Source organism: Psittacula echo, assembly GCF_963264785.1.
Source record: "Psittacula echo genome assembly, chromosome: 15".
Lineage (NCBI taxonomy): Eukaryota > Metazoa > Chordata > Aves > Psittaciformes > Psittacidae > Psittacula > Psittacula echo.
The window spans coordinates 6471393-6498682 of record NC_137751.1 but is presented as its reverse complement, the minus strand read 5'-3'; the positions used below and the strand labels follow the sequence as shown (position 1 = coordinate 6498682).

Here is a 27290-nt window from a genome sequence, read left to right as displayed (position 1 = left end):
AATAAACCCCAAGCAGGGGAAGCAGAGGGACGGATCCAGGGCTTTGAGCAGCTCTCGGCTCTCTGGGGTTGGTTTTCTCCTCAGATGGGCTTTGAATGAGCACAGCCAGGAGGTGCTGCACAGGCTTCAGCCAACAGCACTGCCCACAATAGCTTTAGGTCATAAAGCCTTTAGGTTACAAATAATTATAGGGGGCGTTCCTTCATTATTATTATTACTTATATATAATATAAATAATAATGTAATAATTACTATATATAACATACAATATATAATAATATATTATCTATAATAGTGATTATATTATTATAGAATAATTGTACATATTATAATACAATACTATATTACAATATTAATAATAATAATAATTGGGGTGCACAAAGGGCTGCCAACACCCTGCTGTGGTGTATGAATGGGACAGCTCCTATACAGTGTGTGTATATATGTGTAAATATATTTACATATGTCTATACAAATATGTATGTGTGCACAATATATGTGTATAGATATATAATATATATAAACTATAAATATATATCTAAAGGTAAGATATATGCAGACAGGGACTGGATGATGTGTTCGCCCTCACCTAGCTCGGAGGATGTCCCTCGTACAGCAGTAAAACAGCAGCATAAAGGTCTGTAGGAGACAAAATCAAGTGAGAACGGGCCCGAGTGCGGGGTCTGGGGTGAAACCAAAAGACACCGCGAGGCGGCGCCACCGAGTCGAGCACGGGCGGAAGCCGGGGGATGAGGAGGGGGAGCGCAGTGCGGGCTGATGCTGGGCAGCAGCAGGGGCTGATGCTGGGCACCAATGCAGGCTCACCCTGGGCAGCAGCATGGGCTGGATCTGAGCACCGAAATGGGCTGATGCTGGGCACCAGAACGGGCTGATTCTGAGCATCAGAATGGTCTGAGTCTGGGCGCCAGAATAAACTGATGCTGGACACCAGTATGGACTGATTCTTGGCATCAGAATGGGCTACAGTACGGGCTGATGATGGGAGGGACACGAGATATGGGCACACCGAAGCAGCGCTACCCCCTTCCACCCTCCAGCCCAGCCGCGGGTGCAGCTAATTAGGCGCTAATTACATTAAGCCGGAGCAGCACTAATGCAATTGTGGGATTAGGCTGCAGAGATGCGACACCCCCATTGCCGCTGGGGTGATTGGGGGGCGAACGGGACACCACATCCCTAAGACCCCCCTAAAACACCCCCAGTGCCCTCCACCCTTACCCACCCCCTTGTACTGAGTCCCTGGTCCCCCCAAGGGTGTAATTGGTTAGACTGGGGGGGGGCTGAAGGGCACCCCAGGCCTGGTGACACCCCCAGCACATCCCATTGCTGGTGATTACTGAGTTATCCATCTCCATCTGACCCGTCTGCTGCCAGGATGTGGGTCAGGGATTACCCCCCTACAAACCCCCCAGCCCAATGGCTGCACCATGAGCACCTCATTGCCGGGGGGAGGCAGTGCACAAGGGGTACCCCCATCCTTACCCAGGCAGAGGAAGGAGCTTCAATCGGCCATAATAAATACAAGAGATGTTTATTGACCAAAACCAAGAGGCAGGGAGGGGGGGCCCGGGGTAATAAATAACAACCGTGCTCCCGGGGGGCACCAGCTTACAAAATATGGCTCTGGGCAGGGGGTCCCCACTGAGACCGGGCACCCCATGAGGGGCTTGGGGGTCCCAGCCCCCCAGCACCCCCCCAAGCACCTGAAAAGGGGCTGCAGCAGGGTCCCAGCCCTGGGATGGACATGGGGGAGCAGCCCCATCCCTGCCCACCCGAGTGGCAGGCAGGGGCTCAGCACCAAATGGGGCACCCCATGGCGGGCGCCCAACTCATGTCCTGTCCCCCCATGGAGCACCAAGGGCTCAGGCCAGGATCTTCTGGGGTATCTCCACCGAGGCTCTGATGAAGATGGCGTTATCCCGCACGTAGTTCCGCTTCTTGATGTCCTCGTGGGAGATGAACTTGGGGTAGCCGAAGCCCAGGGTGCTCTCGTCCAGGGAGCTGCGCGACGCTCCCGGCTTCTGGAAGTTCTTCCAGTTGGGATCGGGGTGGAAGGTCTCGGTGATGTGCTGGGGCTTGGAGAGCGAGGGGTCGCTCTGGTCCAGCAGGGAGAAGGTGACGCGGTAGGAGAAGGGCCACTCCAGCAGGTTGTCGTACTCGCCCGGCAGCACGCGGATGTACACGGAGAGGTGGCTGCTCTCCCCGCTCCCGTTGCCATTGAGGAAAGCCGAGACCTGGAGCTTGTATCCGTACTTGTGGGTGTAGAAAGGGGGGCTGAAGAACTCGTAGTTGCTGCGGGCTTTGGCTTCCTGCAGCTTGCGGGTGTAGTCGGAGATCTTCCAGATGAGGGTCCCGTCGCTGCTCACCGAGAGCTCCTCCACGTCCCGGCGCAGCTCCAGGATCTCCTGACGCTGCCGGCTCACCAGCGCGCACACCATGCCCAGATGGACCTTGGTGCTCTCCTCCAGGTGACGGCCCATGGCCAGCTTGGGGCACTGCAGGGACAACGGGAATGTCAGCAGAGACATGGGACAGGAGGGGAGAGGGATGCTGTGAGGTTGTCATGGAGGTGGCATTGGAGCGTGGTGGTACTGCAGCAGGATGGCACAGGGATGTTGTGGGGACACAGAGGTGGCACAGGGACACCTGGTTGGGATGTCATGGGGACACTTGGGTGGCAAAGGGAAACAGTGATGAGGCAAGACAAGGATAGGGATGCTGGGAAGGGACCCTTCATCAGGGACTGTAGTGACAGGACAAGGGGTAACGGGTTCAAACTTAAACAGGGGAAGCTTAGATTGGATCTAAGGAAGAAATTCTTTACTGAGAGGGTGGTGAGGCACTGGAATGGGTTGCCCAGGGAGGTTGTGAATGCTCCATCGTTGGCGGTGTTCAAGGCCAGGTTGGATGAGGCCTTGGGTGCCATGGTTTAGTGTGGGGTGTCCCTGCTCATGGCAGGGGGGTTGGAACTGGGTGATCTTAAGGTCCTTTCCAACCCTAACTATTCTATGATTCTATGCCATGGATGGGACAGAGCAGAATGTGGACGCCAGAGGGGATAGGGCAGCAGGAAGGTATGGGGATGCCCTGGGGCACATGGGGGCAGCACAAGGACGCTCACAGGGACGCACTCACCCGGTGCTTGCAGCCAGCCTCCTTGAAGGGGCACAGCAGCATGGCAGTGCTGCAGCTCTCCTTGAGGTGTGTGGGCACGTCCTCGCGGGCGATGCTGGGCGTCCCGCACTGGTTGGGGCAGGGCACAGGGTACCGGGGACACTGGTACTGGTGGTTCTGGGGGTGGAGAGCGGCCGTCAGCCAGGGACAGGAGCTGGGACGAGGGGTCCCTGTGGGCCCCATCTCACCTGGATGGTGTCGAAGACAAACTCCTTGGCGCAGTAGGTGCAGGGCTGGGTGCGCTTGGGGCACTCGGTCAGGGCGTGCTGGGACAGCAGGCGCCGCATCATGCGGGCCCCGCACTTGTTCTCACAGTACACGCTCTCCTGGGGACACGTGCCTTGGTGGCCCTGGGGACCAAGACAGCATCGTCACCCTCCGGCTGCCCTCATGCGCCAGCCCGGACAGGGATGCGGCCATGCCATGCCGCCTATAGCCAAGCTGTGTCCCACATGGTGACCCCAACCCAGGATGTGTCCCCTATGGTCTCCTCCACCCAGGCTGTGTCCCCATGGCCAGGCTGTGTCCCCCATGGTGCCCCATGGCCAGGCTGGTGTCCCTATTGCCAGGTTGTGTCCCCATGGCCAGGATATGTCCCATGGCCAGGCTGTGTCCCCCATGGTGCCCTGCAGCCCATCTAAGTCCCCACATTGCTCCTCCCAACCAAGCTACACCCCTATGATACCCACATCAAGGCCATGCCCCTTGTAACACCCCTGCCCATCTGCATCCCCTCCATGGCCACCATGCCCCAGCACTGCCCCCCCAGCACTGCCCCCCGCACTGCCCACCTCGAAGGCCTCCCCAGTGAAGTCGCTGGCGCAGAACTCGCACTTGACGCGGCGCTTGGGGCAGCCGTGCTGGACGTGCTCGGGCAGGTCGCGGCGGCTCAGCTTCGCGCTGCACCGGTTGGGGCACGGGATCACGTTGAAGCCGCAGGTACCGAGATGGGCCTTGGGTAGGGGGGCACAGGGATGGTGAACGGGGGTCTGTGGGGTGCACCCTTGACCCCTCACACACATCCCGCTGGCCCCTACCTGGAGGTGCTTGATGAGCCCGCTCCAGCGGCAGCCCTCCTCGCTGTGGATGCAGCGGATGGCCAGGCTCAGCACTTGCGCCTCCAGCTCCGGGTCGGGGTAGATCTGGGATAGCAGCACCACGGCATCAGCATCCCAAAGCAGGCTGGGGGGGGCACAGGGACCCCTATCCCAGGCTGGCTGGGAGCCTTGGGCACGTTGCCCAGGGCCGGATCCCCCCCCGCCGGCACACGAACAAGCTCCCTTTGTCAGGAATGGGTTTCCGCTCCGGGCTCTGCGGCACAAAGGGCTCTTGCTTCCGCACGGGTGCCTGTGCCAGGCTGGTGCGGCTGTGCCAGGCGGGAGTGCGGGCAGGGGATGGCCTCTCAGTGGGGGATACAGGGATGGGGATGTCCCGCATCCCATCCATGGGCCAGGCTCACCTTGGCATACTCCAGGGGCAGCTGGTCCTCGGGGCACTTGAAGATGCCTTCACTGCAAGATAGAAGGGTCAGGGTCATTCAGGATGGGGAACTGCACTGGTGACACAGCCACGATGTCCCACAGGGTCCCCATCAGCCCACCCCATGGAGCTGGTGATGACCCTCCATTGCTGAGCGCTCACCCTGCGCCAAATCCAGCCCATGGGGAGCCGCAGCTCTAATCCCGCTCCATCTGTCTGAGCTGGGAAATGCTCCCACCAGACACCCCCCCCCCCCGGGCCGGGCACAGCTGCCCCGGTCCCCAGAGACCTGGACCAGCCGCTGTGGCACCATCTGGACCCCGATCCCCCCCCCCTTTGCCCACCCCAGTTCCCCCGGGATTACAGCAGGGTGCTGGTGGCAGCGGCCAGGACCGTGATGGGGACCATGGGCACCCACAGCCCGAGGTGCCGGGGCCCAGGGGAGCGGTGGGAGGCCACAGCTGGATGCCAGATGTGCAGCCCGGATGCATGGCCCCGGGGCTCCTGCTCCACAGGAAACGGCCCCACCAGCCACTGAGGTGAGGCAGGATATGGGGACAGGCAGCTGTCCTGGAGGGGTCCCCATCCTGCTGGGGCCCAGGACGGGGTGCTCATCCCAAGAGCCATCCCTGAAGAGGGAATGGCTCTGCTCAGCCTGACCTCTATGGGATGGAAAGGCAGGGATGGAGCCAAACAGGCAGCATGGATGGTGACACAGTTGGCCAGGAGCCACCATCACTCCTGGCCCCCATGACATTGCCCGGGGACCAATGAGGTTGGCACCCCATGCGCCATTCCCAATGGACACTGGGACACAGCACAAGGACCCTGGATCTCTGGCTGAGGCCACAAGGTTGTCCTGCCCGCACTCAACCCCTCCATGTCTGATCACTGCACACCATTGGCAGGCACCAGCATGGCCTCAACCGGAGCTGCCAAGCGGATGTGACTTGGTGCAATGGATCCAGCAGTGCCGCCTGGCACGTGCTGGCTTGGGATGCCCGGGCACAGGGCAGTGACACCCCCTCCACCGCCATCCCTGTGCCCCCAAAGTGACATCCCCCCCGCAGTGAATCCAGCCCAGCGCTGTGAGTGGGACCCCGTGGGGTGCAGCCACATCCGTGTGCCCGCTCTGTTTGCTGCGGGTGCTCCCCTGGGAGTCACCAGGCACCCGGGCAGATGAGCTGCTCCCAGCCCCTTCCGGGGAGCCCATGGCATCGCCCCATGGCTGGCAATGGCTTCCCGGGGGCATCCAGCCCTGCCTGCACCCCGCGGATGGTGTCAGGGTGCTGAGGCTGGCAGGGAAAGAGGGACGGCGACCCAAAGCCAGTGCCTAATCCCCAGCAAAGCCTCCCCTTTCCTCACGCTTGGCCAGGCAGGGAATGTGCTGAGGCAGCGCCTGGGGGGACCGTCCTTGCCTCTGACCTTCGCAGCGTGCCGGGGAGCAGCGAGGTGATGGGGTGGGGGAGCCCCAGCACCCCCAAACACCCCGCAAACACCCCCCGAGCACCGCGGTGGGGCGGGATGGCTGAGCCCATGCGATCCCCAAACCCGGTCTGGTGCAAGCGGGGGGGGGTTCAGTGCGGGACCCCCGTGTCTGACCTCGCTGATAGCGCCGAGGCGCCGCGGGACGGTGCGGGAGGGCGCGGAGCTGCGTGGCACAGGCGCGGGGAACGCCCGGTTTCACCGATACCGGCCGCGGTGACGGTGCCCGCGGGGCCCCCGCACCGGGCAAAGGTCGCCTCGTTGGGGCGAGGTGCAGCCGGGGGCGGCAGCGGAAACCGGGCCCCGAGGGCACGCTCGGCACCGCCGCAAGCCCGTCCCAGGGGACACCGGCACCGCGCACGGTGCGACCCTGGCACCGCACGGAGCCCAGCGGGCAGCAGCCGGCAGCACCGGGGCCGGTACCTGGGCTGGGGCTGATAAACAGCAAGCCCTTGGGAAGGGGCCCTGTCCCGTTGGTCCCTGTGAGTGCACACAGACCGGGTCGCGGTCACCGTGGGCACGGCCGTACCGGGGCAGCCGAACCCCCCGCATGTACGATCGCTTCCTCCAGTGGAGCTGGGCGGGAAGGGGTTAAACACGAATCTCTGCGAGCGCTCGAAACTCGCCGCTGCGGGCTTCACCCGGCCTCTTCCTCCTCCTCCTCCTCCTCACCGAGAGGGGCCACGGGCCGCTGCACCCCGTGGGGCGGCTGTCACGGGCTGGGCGAGCCCCGCACCCCCTCCCCTCAACCCGGAACACCCCATAACCAGCAGCACCCCACAACATGGGGCACCCCACAACACGGGGTAACCCCTTATCCACCCCGGGACATCCCCAGGGCCGTCCCGAACTCCCCGTCCTGCGCACCCCGCGGCTCCCCGCACCCCTCCCCGGGGCCCAGCACCCGGTAGTGATGTGCGGGGGGGAAGAAGCACCCGGTACCCCCCGTGTTGCAGCGCCCCGGACCGGGGTGTGACCGGGGCACCCCATAGGGGAAAGGGTGCGCGTCGTGCGGCCACGCCGGGGCTCACCTGAGGAACTCCTGCAGGCAGGTATCGCAGAAGCGGTGTCCGCAGGTAGAGACGCGGACGGGCTCCCGCATGGGCTTCCCGCAGAGCGGGCACAGCACCCGCCGCCGCGGCCGCTCCAGCAGCTTGTAGTCGTAGCCCGGCATCCCGCCGCCCCGCTCCGCTCCTCCGCGCCCCGCTCGGCTCCGCGCTCCGCGCCCGGCTCCGCCCGGGGGCTGGACGGGGCGGTGGAACCGGCTCGACACCGCCCCGCGCCCGGGGCCGGGCTCCACCGCCTCCCGCACGGGCTCCGCCTCCCCGCACCTTCCCCCCCGAGCCGGCACCCCGGGGCTCGGGGAGCATCAGCACCTACGATGGGGGGGGGTTGGGACGCACCGCGCTGGGTACAGGCACCCTAGGGAGCATCACATAGGATACAGCCCCTCGGGGGCTTTGGAACTCCCTGCATTGGGCACGGACCCTCCGGAAGGGATTTGGGACCCCCTGCATTGGGCACAGCCACACTAGGAGTCTGGGGAGCATCATGTCATGCCATATCACATCATACAGTGCCAGCCCAACATGCAGACCCCACTTTCTCAGCTGCAGCCTCCCCTGGCCCAGGCTGGGCTCTGGCTGCGGGCTGGGGGTACACAATGGGCTGTCCTCACCGCCCCAGTGTCCCCTCCCTGGGGGTACCACGCTCCTGCTGGGCAGCAACGGGACATAGAGGGGCTGCCCTGATTTCCCCCATGTGCCACAGGCATGATGAGGACACATGCCATGCTCCCGTGGCCTCATCTTACACAGATAAGGAAGATCCAACAGCATCCCTCCAGCCTGTGGTTCGTAACCTCACAGGAGCTCGGAGGAGGAAGAATAAAAGCAAATCTGTCTGGCTCCAGCCCCCACTTCACTCTTGCAGAAACCAGAGCAGCATATGGGAGTATTTGCCCCTTTCCCTAGAGATGGAGACGAGCAGATGACAGGCTGTGAGCATGTGTTAGTCCCACCAACGCACGCTCCAGCCAGCTTCCCATTAAGGGCAGCAGTTGCTCCAGCCCCAAATGTTAGCAGTTTTCAATTAGCAAATGGCAGAGGAGAGGGATTCCTGGGGGACACGCTAAGCAAGTCAAGCTCTATCACTTGTCACTCAAGGAGCTCACATTACCCTTCTCCCTGCTTAAAATAAACCCTTACAACAGCCCGAGGGGGAAGGCAGGCTGCCTGCCTGCTGCCCCAGCTGCCAAGAAGGGGATGGGGGGCTCATTTTTGGGGTTACCCTGACCTGAGCTGCAACAGGGCTTTAACTCCTGACACGCAAATAGCAGGGAAGCTTGTACCAACATACATGAAGGCTGAACAGCCACCGCAGGGTCCTCTCTGAGGGATGTATGGAGCTGGCAGCCTCGGATGGTGGAGAGCACTGAGCTAAACTTTAACCAGCTCCCAGAGAGCCTGGAAACCCAACGTGTAGGAACAAGCGATGGCACAGGGAGCACAGGGGTGCACCGGGCACCTCGGAGCTGTCTCAGGGGTGGCAGCGTGGGGTTGGGTTCACCCAGAGCCGTGACCCCCCAGGGCAGGATGTACAAACAGCCCTGTGGTCCGTCTGGTTCTGCCACTAAGTCACAGCACGCCCTGGAGCTGGGCTCGCCTTGAACAACCCTCAACCGGGCCCTGTCTAAAAGCCAGCCCTGGACACTGCTATGGGATGGGGCTCAGAACAAAAGGATGGGCCCTTGGTACCCCACGGGGTGAGGGGACCCCTGTGCCACCCCATAGCAGGCGTAGGACACTCAGAATCATCATAGAATGGTTTGGGCTGGAAAAGCTCATCCAGTTCCGAGCCTCCACCATGGGCACGGACACCTTCCACTGGAGCAGGTTGCTCCAAGCCCCATCCTGCATCACTACTGCTTAGATGAGCTTAGAAACCCTTCATCTCCCGTGACAGGCAGGAACCAGCGCTGAGTTTTATCACTATTTACCACTTCTCTTTGATGTTTTAAACCTTTCCCGTTCCTAACCTCGCTGAGGAGCATCTCTGCTAATTAGCCAGGAGCTGACAAAGCCATCAGGAGGTGCTGGCTGTGCCGGCAGGACGGCTGGGAGGTGTCAGACCCTGCAAACAAAGATCCTTCCCTTTTCCCCCTCTCCCTAAGGGAAGCCCTCCCCGCTCTCAACATCACAGCCGGGGCGTTTGTCTCGCACAAAGGCGACACTCGGAGCAGGGCAATTCCCTTTGTGCAGGCGATATGTTCGCTGTCCGCCCTGTGATGGGTCAGTCCTTGAACCCATCTGGGCTTTGGGAAGCCTTCCCTCAGCCCCGCACCCCTTCTCCATCCCCCCCCCCCCCGCCTTGTATTTAACTTAAACTGGACGGACAGAAAACAAACCTCAGCTTCCAAAGAAGTTAAGGTGGAGCGGTTTGCCCCCGGGGAAAGGAGCAGGGAGAGTCCTCTTCCTGCTTTGTGCCCGGGAAAGGCGGGGGTAAGGAGGGCGAAGTGGCTGGACACAGACACAGGCTTATGGAATGAGGATGTGATCACAACAGAGGGGCCGGAATCAAATCAAATCAGCTCTTGGATCAGCAGGGGGTCTGGGGTCTGACGCTGTTTCCTGCTGACAGTGGTGGTCCCAGGTCACTGGGATCTTATGGAGCACAGGAACAGGGATGAGCTTTTCCTGGATGACAGTGACAGAGGGTACCTACACCAGCCGAGATGCACAAAGCATCCCTGCATCACCTCCCCTACCCGCTCCCTTCATCCCTTGCCTTCCTTAGCTAGAAGAGCCACAGGGACACAGCCGATCCAGCACCAGCTCCCCAGAACACAGGAACAACACAAGGATAAAAGGGAGAAGCCCCAAGACCTGCAGCTTTCACCAGGAGCTTCTGCAGGGAAACAAAGCAGCAGACATGAGGAATGCAGTGGCCTATTTGCCCGGGCTGCTGTGTGCCTGCGGCAGCGCGGACATGCCTCGGCTTGTCGCTTCAAGAGCTATTGTTGCTCGGGGCTGGGGGCCTCTTTGTTTCCTTTACCCTTTCGCCAGGCTTGGTCACAGCCTGGTATTAAATTATTCAAATCATCTCGCTGGGCTTCCCAGCTGAGCTGCTGCATGGAGCACGCAGGCTGCGGAATCCCCAGGGCTCCAGCGCCGGGCCCTGCACTAACACTGGTCCACACGGGTTCCTCTGACCATAAGCAAGCTGGTGACAGCTCAGCACTGCGGTGCAAAAGCATCATTAAGCCATAAAACCCACTTAACACCGGCACACCATTTGGAAAAGGGGGCTGACAGAGGCTCACCCCTCCATTTGGCAGCACGGGGTGCTCTCTGTGCTGCACATCCCATGGAGCGGTGGCATTTTGGTGCCACCACCTTCAACACAAAGGATGGCAGAGAGCTCTGTCCTCCCATCCCAACCAGCTCTCAGCCCTGGTGAGGCTGTAGCAGAACATCAGCCCCTTCTTATGGGATGTGTCTGCATGTGGTGTGGGGTAAGGGAAACCCAAGGAGCTGAGCACAAAGCAGGAAAGAGGTATCTGTTGCTGTAGGAGCCTGTGCTGCCACCAGCTCAGCACAGGGAGCAGCCCAGGGGGGCTTTGAGTGATTTAACCCAGGCCCGCAGTCACCCTGGTGCCCAGGAGTAGAGAACACCCTCACCTCCGCTGACACGGGGCTGCTGGAGCCATCCCTATAACCTGCAGCACAAAGCGAGTGCCAAGGGACTGGCAGAGCCTTTGAATTCCAGTGAGCTTCCTGGGCTCGCAGGGTGTAACCGCCTGGAAAGGCAGCTCCACAGCAGGGAAAAACCCCTGCTCCCACCCTGGCAGGAGCCAAAGAGGGAGGCAGTGTCTGCAGGCAGGGCACACGCCTCTCCCGGCCGGACGGGACCTGCTCCCTTCCCAACCCGGAGCCTGGGAGGTGAAGGGAAGAAAGAGCAGGAGAGCTGCCGGGATTCATTACCTTGCACATGAGAGAGGGATCAGTTGGCTTCTAGCAGAGCCCGGCGAGGTTCCCCTCATTGAACACAGGAAAGAATCACAGAAATAATTAGAGAGATTTCATCTCAGCCAGCTCATGAAAGCCCTGACTTTATACACAACAGATTGGCAACGGCACAAAGATGGATGTGAAAGGCAGGAGCATTTGCAATGTCAGACGGATCAGAGACAGGAGCTCATCAAAAAATGGCCCAGGGCAGATGTAAGTTAAAAAAAGAAGAGGGGGGGGGGGGAAAAAAGGAAAGGAAAAGACCCTTCTGGAGATAAAACTGCAGCTCCTGTCTGTGACATGGTGATATGCCCCCTCCTGCCTACAGACAGGATCCCTGGTGAAAGCTCATCATCCCCCTGAGAGATCTGGGTTAAAAAACTTCAAATGCTGACAATCACTCCCTGTGTTCTGCTGCCTTCCGCTAGCTCAGCTGGGAGCCTGTGAGCTGGTCAGCAGCAGGATTTAGGGGCCTGAGGACAAATGTCAGCTGGAGCATCCTCTGGTGAGCCCCTGGCACTGGGGAAGGCTCTAATTGGAAAGCTCCAGGCTGTATTTTGGGAGAGCAAACCAGGTTGTGCTGCACAAAAGGGCTGTTCACCCCGGGTTCGTCCTGCTGTGCAGAGCAGGACCCTCAGAAGCATGATAAACAGCTCCACAAATGGGTGAAATGCTCTTTGGGGGATGGGAAGGGACAGGCTTCTCTAATTAGAAAAGAGGTTTGCACTTAGTCACCCCGAGTAGTGCCTGGGGCCCTAACTCCAGACACTGCTGTGCACAGGCTGACAGCTCTCTCAGACACCGAGCTGTCAGCCTGGGCTGTGTAACCAGAGACAGTTTCCACTGGGAAAACAACCTTTGTGCTCCTCACCCTTCCACACAGGCACTTCCAGCGGGGAGGCTTCCCCATTGACAGCAGCAGCGGAGCTCTGGGGATGTCCACTCCATGGCACATCCAGGGCAGCAGCTCTCAGGCACGGAAGGTTTACAGTGACCCTTGCTGATTCCATAAGAGAGACCAGCTCCGGTTCCGTGGGAACCATCGTTAGGAGCTCCCCGTTTCCTGTTTGGAGCTCCTGAGCCTGGGGATGCAGGGCTGAGCCACCAGGAAGCACTGAGAGGACCAAGGCATTCCAGGCAGCTGGATGTGTCCCCTCTCGACTCAAACTCACTGGGAAGGCGACTCTTCCATGGCAGCTGAAACACAAAGGGCAAGGACCAAGAATAAGCCACAAGCCACCATCCTGGTGAAGTTACGGGGAGCAGTGCCTGCCCCACACAGACCAGATACCCAAGAGATGGGCAACTGCAATCCTTGCCTTGCTATCCCAGGAAGCAAGGCCTCAGTAGCGGCACAAGCAGGAGGCAGTGCCCAGCACACAGAGCCCAAGCAGGAGTCTCTTGCAGCTTGTGCCCTCCTCCTCCTCCCTCCCAGCACACCTGCCTTTTCCCAGTTATTCCTGTGTTTACAGTGGCATCGAGCAAAGGGCACAGCAGCGGCCTCAACAATGAAGTGGGCAGAAACCCAAACCCGTCACAAACGGTGTTTGCCACATGGGAGGAAACCGCAGAGTGGTGCAGAACTGCTGCCCCAGAGGCAGAGCCCTGCTCGCCTATGCCAGCAGCCGCTGGCGGCCAGGTCACAGCCGGAGCTGACAGCAGCAATGACACCCCACGTGTCACCAGCAATCGTGTGCTCTCTGGAGAAGCTTCCAGGCAGATTGAGCTGTGTGAAAGCCCAAATCTCAGCTTTTTACAGAGCTCCCGATGCTTTTTGCACCCTGGTTACTGAGGGGTAGGGATAGCAAGGCCAGGCTGCTGCTCTGACACTGCTGCTGCTGAGTTTGCACTGCCAGTACCAGGGCAAGCAGGTTGAGGTTTCAGACTGGGCAGTGCAGAGGGAGAGAAATGGGGCTACACGCTCAGTCCCTACACTTATGGTGCTGCAGGTGGAAGCCCACAAACCAGCTCCAGAAGGGGAGAGCAGCCTGCTGCAGACACAAAACCCTTCTGCTCCCATGACAAATGTCCTCCTTGCTTCTGAGCCCAGGAACTCGGCCATTCCCTGTCCCCTTCACGTGGCAGCACATATCACATGAGAGCTCAGCTCTTGGAGGGGAAGAGCAGGGGCCACGGCCCATTGCGCTGCGCTGGGGCAGTCACAGCCCTGCCTCCCCCCCTCCAGGGTGTAATTAGCCTGCTTGAAGTGGGCTGGGACTGGGATCCCTCAGCCCAGCACTGAGGCCATAATCGGCCCAGGAAAGGAGGAAGAAAGGCCCCTCCAGGAGTGTGGGCCAGGCTCCCATCACACGCCCAGGGAACGGAAGGGCAGGTCGTGCCATGGGCACGTTTTAACCATGCAGCGATGCTGCCTTTGGGCCGAGCAGAGAAGAACCACAAAACCAGCGCTATCTTTTCCAAACCACAATGGAAAGGCAGCAGCCAAAACGACGCCTCAAATCTCAGCTTCTATTTCAGCAGCAGCAATTAGAGAGCTGCTCTTTTTGGATCCTCAGCTCCCCACTGCTGTGGGAGAGCAGGAGAACCTCTTCTGCCGTCCCTCTGCTCTCCCAGCCCGGTGGAAGCATCCCAGTGCTGAAGGGGAATTTTTATGGGCCTCAAGTTATTTCTGTTCACCTACAGCTGGAGAGGGACTAGAATAACACAGAGCTCACATGCCAGGGTTACTTGGGACAGCTTCAGTCACAAGGCATTGTGTCTGGCTGGGCTGCCATGGCACGAATCACAGTAACAAAGCCTCTACTCACGCTTTACTGCCAGCAGCGTGTTCCCGTGGCAGCAGGCAACAGAGGTCACCAGGTAGGGATGTGTCTCCTCCAGCTGCACTGGCTTTGGTGTTCCTGTTTCCTCATCCTTCCTGCCCAGGCGTCCCCTGGCTCCTTTCCCCCATGTGCACACCTCACCATCTGCAAAGGGATGTATCACTTCACTGCACACAGAGCCTCCCTCCTCCCTGATACCACCCCAGGCTGTCTCCTTGACCACAGCATGGACTGCAGGCAGAGGAAAGCTAGAGTCTGCTGCAGCCCAAAACACTGAGGTTTCATTCTCACCTGCACCAATGGCCACAGTGAAGGCATCCCCACAAGCCACCACAGTGACCTTCATCGCCTGGAGCCCCACAACAAGGTGGGGTACACGGCTGTTGCGGCAGGAGTTGGTGCCCAGCTGCCCGTGCTGGTTGCTGCCAAAGGTGTAACACTGGCCAGAAGCTGACAATAGAGACGAGAAACAACCGCGTGTCACCTGAGGATGCACTGAAGCTCTTTGCTCTGTGATGCTCAGCATCAGGAGCAGGGTGTTCCCCTCCTCTCTGAAGTCTCTGCCCATGGGAAATGGAGGCAGGAGGATGGAGAAATGCAGGTGCCTCCCAGTCAGGGATTTGGGCACCCACCCCTCACCTGTGACTGCAGCTGAGTGCGCTGTACCAATGTCAGCACACACGATTGGCTCTTGGTTCAAGGGGACCGACTGGGCACACATGAACACGGTGGCTTCTTCCACTTGGTCCTCTGGGGAGGGCTCCTCTGCTGAGCTGATCCGATCCAGGCCCAGCTTGTTACACCTGCATGGGGAAAAGCACAGTTCAGAGCTGGCAGAATGGAGACAAACCCTGCCCTGGCATAACCACACCACCAGCAGCGTGATGCTGGGGAGCAGGATCACACAGTGAGTGATGTCTTCTACAGCCCTTTGCTCTCTCTTCCTGGGCTGAGCACAGATGGAAAGGCCCAGGAGGCTGCAACAAGCTCTGAAGCACAGACCCTCACCCCTCTTACCTATTGCTCCCACAGGCAAGAATCTGGTTCTTCACAGTAAGGACCATGGAGGAATCGATGCCACAGATGACTCTGTGGACCTCATGCTCCGGTGAGACAGGGACCTGCTGGGGGGAGTTGTGGCACTCCAGGGTACCCAGCCCAAGCCGACCTGGCAGAGGGAACAGAGCAGGACACAGCTGATGGCAACACACAAACCTGAGCATCAACGTAGCTGCTGCAAGAGCCATAGAAGTGAAATCCAAACCCCAGGGGCACTGGCATGCGGTGAAGCAGCTGCAGCTCCTCCACACCCACCTACCCTGGCACATCTGGAGAGGACCGTGAGCAAGCAGGGCTGGTGAGAGGAGTGGGAACAGGCAATGGGAAGCACAAGGCCTGTTGTCTCTTACCATTATCCCCCCTGCCCCAGGCAAACACTTCCCGTTCGTTGGAAACTGCCAGGACGTGGGATGCACCACAGGCCACCTGCACCATCTCATAGCCCAGCAGGGCCTCCACGATCTTGGGCTGGCAGGGGAAGAGCAGCAGCCGTCAGCCGAGACCTCCCAGCCAGCCCCATCCCCTCCCACCCGGCCCCCCAGCCTCAACACAGCGCTGGCAGCATCCCAGTTTTCATCCAACACAAACACCAGGGAAGGGTTTCTGGTTCAAACAGCCTTCAAAGGGTCCCGAGACTACGTGCACACAGCACAGAAGATAATGCAAACATCTCTGGGGCAGAAGAAAGCAGCCAGCACCAACGGTTTGGAGAGGGAAGGGTTGGGATTCGCCCCCCTGCCCATGTGGGGAGTGCCAGGGGCTGTAACGCACTCCCTGAGCAGGCAGGGGCTTGGTGCAGGATGCGTTGGCTGAAAGGCTCTTGTGTACAAGAGCTGTGAGCTATCAGTTAGGGTGTGGAGAGACCAGGATCTCCACATCTCGCCCAGCCCCTGCTGTGCCCTGCTGTTAGATCTGACACCTCGCCACAGCCAACCTCATCCTCATTATCTTCTGTGAGTGAAAAGCACCATTTGTTGGGATCTGGCTGCTGCTCCCAACTGCTGCCCCCCCCCCGTCCCCAGCAATAAGCTCAGCTCCGGACAGAGCCAGCTGACCACAGTGACAAATGGCAGCAGTGCCTGTGCTCGGCTGGAAGCCATCGTGCTGCTGCCACATCCGAGGAGGGAGCTGGAAGGGAGCGATGTGCCCGGGGCCCTTGTGTTCGGAGCCCATCGGAAGCGCACGGCTCTTCTTCAAATAGTGGTGCTTTTGAGAAATAACTTTTCTCAGTGAACCCTGGCAGCTGCAGGCCAAGAGTGGAGCAGGCAGGTGTGTGATTGGAGGCAGGCTCCAAGCTGGGAGCCTGCCAACAGCAACCACAAGGCAGCTCTTGACTTCCCCCACGCTCAAAGGGATCATTGGGGGGGGGGGAGAAAGAAAGAAAGAGAGGCGCAGGTTGGGTCTTTTAAACCCCGCAGTGACAGGGAGGGAAAGGGGAGGGAGCTGGATGCCAAAGCACGGCTGGGATGCACATCCCTGGAGCGGGAATGAGCCCTCTCACGTGGCGCAGAAGGCAGGAGCCATCCTGTGCCCCGGGGGAGCAGCACACCCAGCACCCTCACGACAAACCTGGCTCACATCCATGAAGTTTCCGTGCCCCAAACAGCCATTGCTGCCGCTGCCGAAGGTCATGATTATCCCCCTGTCTTGAAAAGCAGAGGGAAGCTGTGTTACGGGCATGTATGAGGCCCTGCAAGGCACACACACAGCCTGTGGGGATGGCTGTGGCTCCCAGCACCCACTCTGGTCCCTTCCAACCCAAACTACTCTATGATTGTATGATTCCATAACTCGCTGCAGGGGCCGGAAGCCTTTAGTGAGCTTCCAGAGAGCAGCAGCCTCAATGTGCTGTAACAACTCGCCAGACAAAGAGCAGATGATAGGAGAGAGCTGAGATAACGTTATTGCAGCTGTGTAACTCCACGGTGTGTCAAGGTGTTAAACACACAGAGGCACTCACTGAGCAGCCACCCAGCAGACGGGGGGGGCAGGAAACGCCATGGAGAGGTAGAACAAACCCGTGCCTGCAGAGTTTGCCTATTGCATGTCTGTCATTTGCTGCCCTGATCACCAGCAGAAGTGCAAACAGGGCTCTAAAAGGACCGCTGGGAGGGCTTTGCTCTACAAACAGCCTCAAGCTGCTGTGTGTGCTCCTCTCCCAGCCAGAAGGTGCCTGGCCCACTCTGAGGGGTCTTCAGACCTTGCCTTCCTATAGCTGAGGACAACCAGCCCTATAAGAGGACTTCTCACTGCAACGCCAGTCACTGCTGGTCACTGCCTGCGTCTGCATCACACTCACAGGGTGACAAAGGCTGAACTTCCCAGATGCTCCTCACACTGCAGTCCCCACTCTACAGGTCAGTTCTGGCTTCATGTAACACCAATGCAGCCAGGACAACAAAAGGAGGAGATTTGTGGCCCTCCCCACACCAGACACACCTTTGGGATCAAGTTGACGACTTGAGCATCATAGGAGCACCATGCCTGTTATTTCTGCCCCTTACCAAATGCTATATGAGAGGCCACACAGACTTTTGTGCCATCCCACCCCAGCATCTCCGGGGCTCCTCTCTGGGCAGGCTCCCTGGGCAGTGACACTACATTTGCAAGCCCGATGCCATGCAGAGGGGTCTGGCACTCGGGGAGGTGAAGGCAGGAGGCAGCAGCTCACCTGTGAGGCAGGCTGTGAAGAGATCCCCACAGGACACGTGTTTGATGGTCACACCAGACTGACCCTCCAGGAAGCGGGACACAAACTGAGGCTGGAGCTGGTCAGTGGCTCCGGGGAGGGAAGGGCCTCCTGCAGCACCCATTGGGGGAGCCTGGTGGAGAGAAGCAGTGTCATCTGCAGTGGGGTTGGAGACCTCAGAGGAGCCCCTTCCCAAAGTGTTACCCACACCCTGGACTGGACAGTGGTGCTGAAGGATGCAGCGCCGGGGCTTATGCAGTGAGCAGAAGTGTTCTCTCCTCAGAACTCACACATCTGAGGCTTCCACGGCCACTGGAAGCCATCAGTCACCATCACTCACCTCCCACATGATGAGCCTTCCCGACTTGGTGACCCCAGCTTTCTGTGTCCTGCCTGCAGACACCTGCACCACCTCAGTGTTAAGCATGGGCAGTCGGAGAGGGGTCGTGATCCCACTCCCCCACGTGTAGATGGATGACAATGGAGGAGGGATTCCTGTCCTGGCTGAGCCCCCTCGAACACCTATGGGTCATAGAGAAATCATTAACATGGATCCATGGCTCTCTTCCCACAGGAACAGAAGACACCAGCCAGTCTGGGTGCCAGCATAGCTGCCTGCCAGCCAGCAGAGCCAGACCAGTGCTGAGCCAACGCTGGCAAGGGGCTGCTGCAGAGCTCCCAGGCAGGGCTGGGAACAGGTCCTTGTATTTACCCCAGAATTGAGGGAAGTGGCACCACAACAGCTCTACCCTAATTGTTATCAATGCCAGCTGCACCGGCCTGCACCAGGACATCCCCCTCAGCATCCCCCTGGCTCATTCCCAGCCTTTGTTGGGAACAGCAGAAACTTGGTTCAGGTGCCCATGGACTCCTCCAGGGCTCACAGAAGCTGACATCTCTTAAACTTCCCGTCTCCAGAAGCTCTAGTGCCTATCTGACCTTCTGAATGGTCCTTCTGAATGGAGCTGTGTTGAACACACCGTGCCAGGACTCACCCCTCGGCCTGGCACTGCTCACTCGTCCCCCTGTCCGGCTGTGGGTCACTGCTGGCACCGGAGCCAAGGGTTTTTCAGGCCTGCCAAATCAAAATCCAGCCCTTAACATCAGCTTAGTCCAGAGGTCCTGCAGAGCCCTGGATCACAGAAGGTCTGAGCAGAGCTACAGCATAAGCCATGGCTGAATGGCCTTGCAGGTGCTTTAAACCACCTGAGAAGGGAGTTGGCATCACTTTGCTTCCCGCTGAGCTCACAACTCTGCTCTAATGACAAGTTCATACCTGCCATGGCACCTGCCGTGGCCTCAAGCCACTGGGCCAGGCTTGGCCTGCAGCAGCTGCACATTGGCTAACACAGGAGAGCTGCATGGGGAAATGCTCTCTGGAGCTCAGTGAGCTGGTCAGACATGTGTGAGCTGTGGCAGCCTGTCCAAGGCACACTAAGGTGACACCTTTCTTGCCTTCTCATCTTGACACTGCCCACGTCAGTGTAGAGGTTCAGAAGGGGCCGAATGCAGATGGCCTGGGCCATGATCTCATTCAGCTGGGGCCGCTTGGAAGGATCCAGGTTCAGCATGCTAAGGATGAGCTGGCGCAGGTCAGGGCTGTATCTGTCTGATATTGGGGCAAACGTCCCACTCATGATCTTCAGTACCAAGGCAGGAAGATTCTGGAGAGACAACAAGAGACACATACAGTATCTGGGTGGTCAGAGGTGAGGCTGAGGAGCAGGAAGTTCTCAGCATTGCTCTCTGCCTTCACACCTCCAGGCTCAGTGAGAAGAGTGATCCAAGCATGCATTTGCACCTCTCCCCGTGCTGTGTGTAAACCACCTCCCTCTTACCGCAGCTTCAAAAGCCCTCTTGAGGCTGGCGAGTTCATAGAGCACGCAGCCCAGAGCCCAGATATCACTCTTCTGGTTGTAAGGCTTCCCTTCACAGAGCTCTGGGGAGATGTAGCATGGAGTTCCCACGACCTAGAAGAGACAATTTTACCATGATGCTGGGAAAACGGGGCAGCGAGGCGGATAGAGAAGGGCTCGGTTTAGGGCACAGCGTGCAGGCTGGCTAGAGCACCACCAACCAAAGCCTGGTGGAGCTGGGCTTTTTGTTCCTTGGTGTCAACATCTGCTTGAGAATCTCAGTAAAAACCATGAGGATTTGCCTTTCTGGTGACTTCCTTTGCTCATACAGAGATTATCTCTCATTTTGCTCCTATTCACTGGAGAGAATGAGAGCCTGGAGCAATGAGCGTGATATAAATGTCTAGTCAGATTAGACCAGGTGGGGAATGATACTCAGAGAGAGGAGATTAAGTCAAGGCAAGACAGAGGCACTAGCAGGGATTTTGTTGCCAAGTATGTGTCAGACAAACCCACAAATACCACCCCTCCCACTGTGACAGCAGGAGGAAACCTGTCTCCCCTTACCAGTGCGCCCAGAGAGCTGCAGCAAACTCGGGTGTGAAGACATTAGCTTATATAAACTCCAAGGACCAAAGCAGCATCACGACACATGGATGTGGCCTACTGCAAGTGTGCTACATCCAACCTCACTGCCAGCTTCCAAGAGACTATCCTGAGCCAAGTCCAGTTTCCAGCTGGCTGCCATGGGGGTAAGGAGCTCCCCTGCAGAGCCAGGCCACTCACCGTGTAGGCTTTGCTCTTGCTGCTCAGGATTTTGGAGATGCCAAAGTCTCCGATCTTGACAATCATGCGGTGCTTGTCCAAGAGGATGTTCTGAGTCTTCAGGTCACGGTGCAGGATCTGCTTGGTGTGCACGTGGTGGAGGGCCAGGAGGATCTGCACAAAGAAGTGCAGGATGGTGTCCTCATCCAGCAAGGAGTTGCAGCGCTTGTGAATGAACTCTGCTAGTGTACCCCCTGTGATGAACAATAACGGGCTATCAGCAAGGGTGGCTGCACAAACCCAGCCTCAAATCCAGTGGGATTCAGCCATGGCATCTTAAGCCAAGCACATCCTGGCGGGGCATGCAGCATGTCCTCCAGTGCTGCTGAGACCATGCAGAGAACAATGGCAGCACAGTTGGTGGGACAACGGAATGGCAAAAGAGAAGTTACTGTTGACATATTGTCAAAGGCAGCAGGAAAAGAAACACTAAAATTACAGCTCTTGGAGGAGGACACAAACCTCAAGAGCAGAACAAGATAAGCCTGTTCTGCAGAAGGGAATTCTTGCTGTCCAAGAGGCCACATGGCGAGGAGAGGCCCCTGTTGAGAAGGGAAGGTGCAGACTCAGGGCTCACTTACAGCTTCGAACAAACCCTGATGTAAATGTTGATTTCATCTGCAACTCCAGAGCAGATCTCATTAGAAATCACACCTTCCCACACAGAGCTGGAGAACCAGCAGCGTGGCTGAGAGCTGACACAGGGAGATGTGTGTGAAACCTAAGCCAAGGGCAGATGGCAGCACGCTCACTGGTGATAGAGGTGTTAGAAATCTCTTTGGTTTGGATATGATTAACATGCATAAGGCACAGAATCATAGAATCATGGAATGGTTTGGGTTGGAAGAGACCTTAAAGCTCATCCAGTTCCAACCCCTTCCACTAGAGCAGCTTGCTCCAAGCCCCTGTGTCCAACCTGGCCTTGAACACTGCCAGGGATGGGGCAGCCACAGCTTCTCTGGGCACCCTGTGCCAGTGCTCAGTCACTTAGCTCATGGTCAGCTGCCAAGGAACCAGTGACAAGGGACACGAGGGCCCACCTGGGGCATACTCCATGGCGATCATGAGCGCCTTGTCCTCCAGGAAGTTCTCGTAGTACTCGATGACGTTGGGGTGGCTGAGCAGCTTGAGGACCTGGCACTCGTTCTGTGCCGCCAGCCGCTCGTCCTTGCTCATCTGCTCCACCGGGATCTGCTTCAGGATCACCAGCTTCTGGTCGGCCTTGCGCAGGCAGAGGTGCACGATGCTGCAGGACAAGGACAGGGTCTCAGTGCAGGGGACATGCAGCCACCACCCCGGGGTGACACGTGGCCCCTGGCTCTCCCGTTGCCATGGCGACAGGGCCTGCACCCCAGGGCCGTGTCACCCCATCGCCATGGCAACAGCCAGAGACTGGACACCCCCCTCCCTTAGGGTACCACATACCGGCTGACCCCTGCGTTGCCACGGAGACGCTTTGTTGCCATGGTAACGCGGCCTGCCTCCCACCGCCGCTCCCCGCACACAGCCGGGACATCCCCGTTCCGACACCCCCGGCTCCCCCCCGCCCCGGAGCCGCCCTCACCCGAAGGCTCCTCTCCCCACCACCCGGATCCGCTCGTATTTCTCCATCGCTGCCCCGGCTGGGCCCGGCCTCCTCTTGTCTCCATGGAGACACTTCCGGGGGTTGCTACGGCAGCCGCGGGAGGACAAAACACCGCAGCCCGTGGCTATGTCTCGCCATGTGTATAGGGCTCGCGAGGTATGGGACGGGGACTCTCCGCTTTTACTAGGGGAGGGTGATGCCGCCCCACGGCGACCTGGCCCCTCGCCTGTGGGGGTACCCACGGCTCTGGGTCCTGCCCTGCACCCGGAGTGGCGGGGACAAGGACCGCGAGGGCACTGCCAATCGCACGCCACGTGGCCGTGCTGCCATCTAGCGACCGGCTTACCGGGGACAGAGCCACACCGTGCCCGGGATACGCACACGGTGCCCGGGGCAGATGTCCGGGACCCACGCCAGCTGTGCAGCACCAGGGCAGATGTGCAAAGCCCGGAATGGATGCGCAACTTCTGCCACGCACACGCTGCGCCAGCCCTGCGCGGACACCCAGCGCCTCGCACGCGTGTGCCACACCTGACCCACACGTGAGCAACGCTTCGCACAGAGATAGCACCACAATCACGCACTACACCGGCAGGAACACGCTCAACACCCCCAACCGCTGCAGGCACAAGCGCAGCGCCTTGCACACGTGCGTGCAACACCCCGCCTTACCACACGCACACACGTGCGCTCCTCGCACACCCGCTCCCGCGCAGGCGGGGGGCGTGGTCACCGGGGAGGCGTGGCCAGATGAGGCGTGGCCAATGGGGTGGCGTGGTCGCTTGGGAGGCGTGGCCAGCGCGGTGGTGTGGTCAATGGGGAGGCGTGGTCAGTGGAGAGGCGCGGTCAATGGGGGCGTGGCCAGGCGCCCGAGCCGCCGGAGCTGGGCGCGATGGGCCCGGGCTGGCGGGCTCCGTCGGCGGCGCTGGTGGCCGGTAGCGTGGCGATCTTCGCGGGGCTACGGCGGGTGGCCCTGGCCCTCCCCCGGCCCGCTGCCGTGCGGAGCCGCCCCGGCCGCGCCTGGCGCTGGCTGAACCTCCTCGTCTCTTTCGCACACTCCGTGCTGGCCGGGCTATGGGCCCTCTTCAGGTACCGAGCAGCTGGGAGGGGAGAGAGGTGCACACGCTGCGAAACGGGAGCGGGGGTCTGGACCCCTCTGCTCCCGGGTGCCCCTGGTCCCCAGCGCCCTGCTTCTGACCTCCTCCCTCCTTTCCTGCCCTCATCCCCAGCCTCTGGCACGCCCCGGAGCTGCTCTCCGACATCCAGGATGGCTACAGCGTCTCAGGGCACCTGCTGGTCTGCTTCTCCTCAGGTAAGCTTAAAGCCGGGCAGGGTGATGGCTGCAATCACTCCCTGGGCTCTGCCCAATCCCTCTCCAGCCTTTCCCAGCACACTGGGCTGTGGGGAGCCCTGGGCTTAAGGGCCGGGCAACTTTCCTCCATACCTCTTGCTTTAATCATGAGCGTGGAGGCTGCAGACTTCCAGCCCCTGGGGCCTGGCTGTCACCCCACGCTCAGACAGAGTGGAGGTGCAACACATGGAGCATACTCACAGCACCCTCCTCCTCATTGCTGCTCCCCCTTACCGCAGTGAGTGACTGTACACAACCCAGATCCCCTCAGTGCTCTTCTTCGTCCCACAGGCTACTTCATCCACGATACCCTTGATATCATCTTCAACCATCAATCCCGCTCATCTTGGGAGTACCTGGTGCACCACGCCATGGTGAGTATGACCCTGGAGGGATGAGGGGCCAGCACAGGGGGTACCACACACCCCAGAGCTCAACCCATGCAGGTTTCGAGTGCTATGGCAGGGCAAGCTGGAGCCCTTCCCTCTGCCTCGCCCTGGCTGCCAGGTAGGCTGCACATCAAGGCAAGGGTGCCTGGCGGGGCAGGACTCCTGCCAGCGTCGGCTCGGAGTGCCGGGAGCCAGACAGGCTGCCGCGCCAGCGAGGGAAGAGCTCCCCAGCACAGGGAGGTGTAACTGGTCCTGGGGGAACTGGCTCTCCAGACTGGTTCTCCAGGTGCCTGGGGGGCTGCGAGGATGTCTCTGTGTGGGGAGCAGCACTGTGTGGTCCCACTTAGGGTACACCCAGATCAAGGCGGGGAAGGAGTCACCTTCCCCAGGGTGAGGAGAGCTTGTACCTTGTACCCTTGTGTGTGTGTCCCCCAGGCCATCTCTGCCTTCGTCTCGCTCATCATCACAGGCCGCTTCTTGGTGGCAGCCATGCTGCTGCTGCTGGTGGAGGTGAGCAACATCTTCCTCACCATCCGCATGCTGCTGAAGATGAGCAACGTGCCTTCCCCGGCGCTCTACGAGGCCAACAAGTACATCAACCTGGTGATGTACTTCGCCTTCCGCCTGGCGCCTCAGGCTTACCTCACCTGGTACTTCCTGCGCTACGTGGAGGTGCAGGGCCAGGGTGCCTTCCTCACCGCCAACCTCCTGCTGCTCGATGCCATGATCCTCATGTACTTCTCTCGCCTCCTCCGCTCCGATTTCTTCCCCTCCCTGCGGAAGGGCTCTGCGGGGAGAGATGTGGATGGTGAGAAGTTTCTGATAGACTGAGACGTGCGCGCCAAGGGGGGCCCAGGCTCTGGCTTCTGGAGGTTTTGGACTCTTCCAGCCTGCTCTGATGTGCCTTAGGGCTTGCTCTGCAGCCCCAGGCTCTGCCTTCACCTGCTCTGCTGCCTAAAAGCACTTCCCTGCAGGACCAGCCCGAAAGCCTTGCCTTGCTGCAGGGATGCCGCCGAAACCAGGGGCACGGCTAATGGAGAAGCAGCCCAAGCCGGCTTCCATGTGGACAGCTGGAGGGCCAGGGGTGGCTGCGTTCCGCAGCTCATGGCCTGAGAAGGGTTGCGAGGGCAGGGACGAGTCCCTCCTGTGGTGATGTTGGGTGTTATGTGCATTAAAATCGGTCTGATTACTGCTGCCGCAGCACGCCTCGGCTGGCTCTTCTGTGGGGCAGAGCAGGGTCAGGGAGACAATGATGGGAACAGAGTGATGGGAAAGGATGTGCCCCCATTCCCAGAGGAGGGCTGGCAGTCCTCAGGGATGGAGAGGACACATGTCTGTTCTAGGGACCCTCCAGAGATGCACTCAAGCCTCTTGGTCCCACCAGCTCAGCTGAGCCTTTAAGCAAGACCCCATCCCTCCCATGGATAGGTCCCTCCTTCTCCTCCTCACTCATCTTCCAGAGAGCCAGGGCTGAGCAGGGGAAGGGAGCCAGGAGAGGTACGGAGCCTTGCTGCAGTCCCTGACCTGTCTCCTGCCTGGCGGCGCGGAGCCTGGCTGCTCTGCATGACTCACCCGGCAGCCACGTGAAGCGGATCTGGCATGGGAAAGCCGTGTGAGGCCACGGGCTCTTCCTGGAAGACTGCTGCATGTTTGCATCCCCCCCAAAGTGCTCTTCATTGGCACAAAGCAGCTCCAGCCTCCTGTGAGGGTGCTGGGTCCAATCCTGCAGTGGCAGGACCAGGCTGGCTCCAGCAGCACCCACAGAGCAGCAGGAGGGGGGGGTTCAGGTCCCTGGGGCACTGGAGCCAGAACCAGCCCAGCCAGTCCTGTGGAACACCAGAGCATTGGGAAGGCAAATCCTGCTGATGTGAGAGCTCAGGGATCACGTTGGACTGGCATAAGCAATATGGCTTAAAGGGACTCAGCTCCGGGGCAGAATCCATCCTATCAATCCCACCACCACCTCAGCACAGGCAGATATAAGCTGGAGTAAGCTGGTGGTTAAATGGGAGCAGTGGGGGAATCCCACAGGGCTGGGACGCTGCTGGGGCTCCCTTGATGCACTGACACCATGGAAGGTGCTGGGAATAGCCTGGCAACCGGAGCAGAGACAGGATAGTCTGGATGTGGGCAGGGCCCTATGCCAGCTTCAAACCCTCAGAACAGAGCTCAGCAGCCCCAGCAGGGCACAGCCTCACCCTCAGCAGCACATCCTGACAGATACACATCTGCCCAGCTGCACCTTAAGCCCCATGGCCTCTGTGCACCAGCTCCATCTACAGACACCCCACACAAACTCAGATCTTAGTTTCTCCTCACCCCAGTTGCTGCGCCTCTCCCCTTGTCTCTCCACACGGAGCAGATATGACTTCATCCTAGCTCAGTGCACCAGCACACACTCCCACCACTCTTACAGCAGTGTGGAAGGGTCAGGCATGACAAAGCTTCCCAAAGCAGGGAGCTCTGTTTTCCCCATTGCCCTCCTGGCTTCCATCCGGATCATGTCCCAGCAGTGCTGGGGCAGCTGTGGACCAGGCCAGCTGCCAGCCCAGAGCAAGGGGCAAAGCACAAGGGAGCAAAGAGCCAGCCAGCAGCAGCCACCGTGCAGGGTCAGGGCAGACTGCAAGTCATGCTGATGTGAAATCCCTCCCCATTGTCTGTACTGCAGCACAACCTGCTCCTCACCCCAGCAGCAGTACCAGCTTTGCTGCAGGAGGGACACCTCTGCCCCTTTGTCTTTCTTGGGGTGACTACAGCTGAGGAGGCAGCACAGGGCTGAGGCAAACCCCTCTGAGCCCCGGCTGCTGCTCATCCCCTCCCCAGACCATGGGCAGGAGGTTGGGCTGGTGCCTGGGAAGCATCCAGGGAAGCTGTGCTCCTCCCTCCGGGTGGTTTCTCATCCCTCACCTCCTGCCTCTCCTCCCAGCCTGGCTGAGCGTCCCACAGGGCCAGACAGAAGGGGGTGCTTCCAGGCAGCTCCCACCTCCAACCCCAGGATCCCAATTCCCTGGACAAGGTGAGGGTGTGATGGCAGCTCTGAGCACCAGGCTGAAGGGTCTCAAACTTAAGAGCCACACAATCCAGCATAGATCTTCACCCCTACGGCAGCAGCTCCCTCTTCCCATCCACGCCTCTCCTGCACACACACGCAAACCACCCCGCCAGGACTCTAAGAGGCTTGAAGGAACTCCATGTCCCATCCCTCAAGAGCTCCATTAGCCCAATCAATATTTGGGCACAGCTTTCAACACCTTTCTCATCAAGGTCTAACTCCACACTTAAGATCAAGTACCTCTAGAAGCTTATTCCTTCTTTGCCTCCCTTTCCTGCTCACCCACATTCCTGCAACTCTCCAAACACTGACAAGCCGGTTCCATCTACAAATCTGAGGAAGTAAAAGACTGCCAAGGCAGGAACAGTTTGAAAACAGCCCAGATGAGGGCTGTGAATCTGTGGGGTTAGAGGAACAGTGCTCATGGAAACCAGGCTGTGATTCACACACTGCAGCATGGGGAGTAGAGAGCACGCCAGGGACACAAAACCACAACACCTCTACTATTGGATTAGCCTGAGGGCTTCATCAAG

The 27290-nt window shown here is 59.3% G+C and overlaps 3 protein-coding genes across 3 annotated transcripts; 1 reads left to right on the top strand and 2 right to left on the bottom strand.

Annotated features, from left to right (window-relative positions):
* Positions 1 to 1883: 1883 nt before the first annotated feature.
* On the bottom strand, positions 1884 to 7333 carry TRAF4 (TNF receptor associated factor 4; the record flags this gene model as incomplete). Its single annotated transcript, XM_080630228.1, has 7 exons — positions 1884 to 2516; positions 3157 to 3312; positions 3384 to 3545; positions 3987 to 4148; positions 4233 to 4337; positions 4655 to 4706; positions 7191 to 7333. 7 exons carry the CDS (start codon positions 7331 to 7333, stop codon positions 1884 to 1886), a joined length of 1413 nt encoding a protein of 470 aa, XP_080486354.1.
* A 4929-nt stretch (positions 7334 to 12262) lies between these two features.
* Positions 12263 to 21991, bottom strand: NEK8 (NIMA related kinase 8; the record flags this gene model as incomplete). Its single annotated transcript, XM_080630153.1, has 15 exons — positions 12263 to 12365; positions 13937 to 14095; positions 14243 to 14401; positions 14591 to 14754; positions 14969 to 15119; positions 15361 to 15478; positions 16580 to 16656; positions 17682 to 17832; positions 18040 to 18221; positions 18695 to 18774; positions 19146 to 19363; positions 19538 to 19669; positions 20342 to 20574; positions 21421 to 21626; positions 21945 to 21991. 15 exons carry the CDS (start codon positions 21989 to 21991, stop codon positions 12337 to 12339), a joined length of 2106 nt encoding a protein of 701 aa, XP_080486279.1. The 3' UTR covers positions 12263 to 12336.
* Positions 21992 to 22857: 866 nt separating this feature from the next.
* On the top strand, positions 22858 to 24721 carry TLCD1 (TLC domain containing 1; the record flags this gene model as incomplete). The annotated part of the gene is made up of 4 exons (XM_080630102.1): positions 22858 to 23054; positions 23195 to 23277; positions 23608 to 23690; positions 24141 to 24721. 4 exons carry the CDS (start codon positions 22858 to 22860, stop codon positions 24534 to 24536), a joined length of 759 nt encoding a protein of 252 aa, XP_080486228.1. The 3' UTR covers positions 24537 to 24721.
* Positions 24722 to 27290: the final 2569 nt, after the last annotated feature.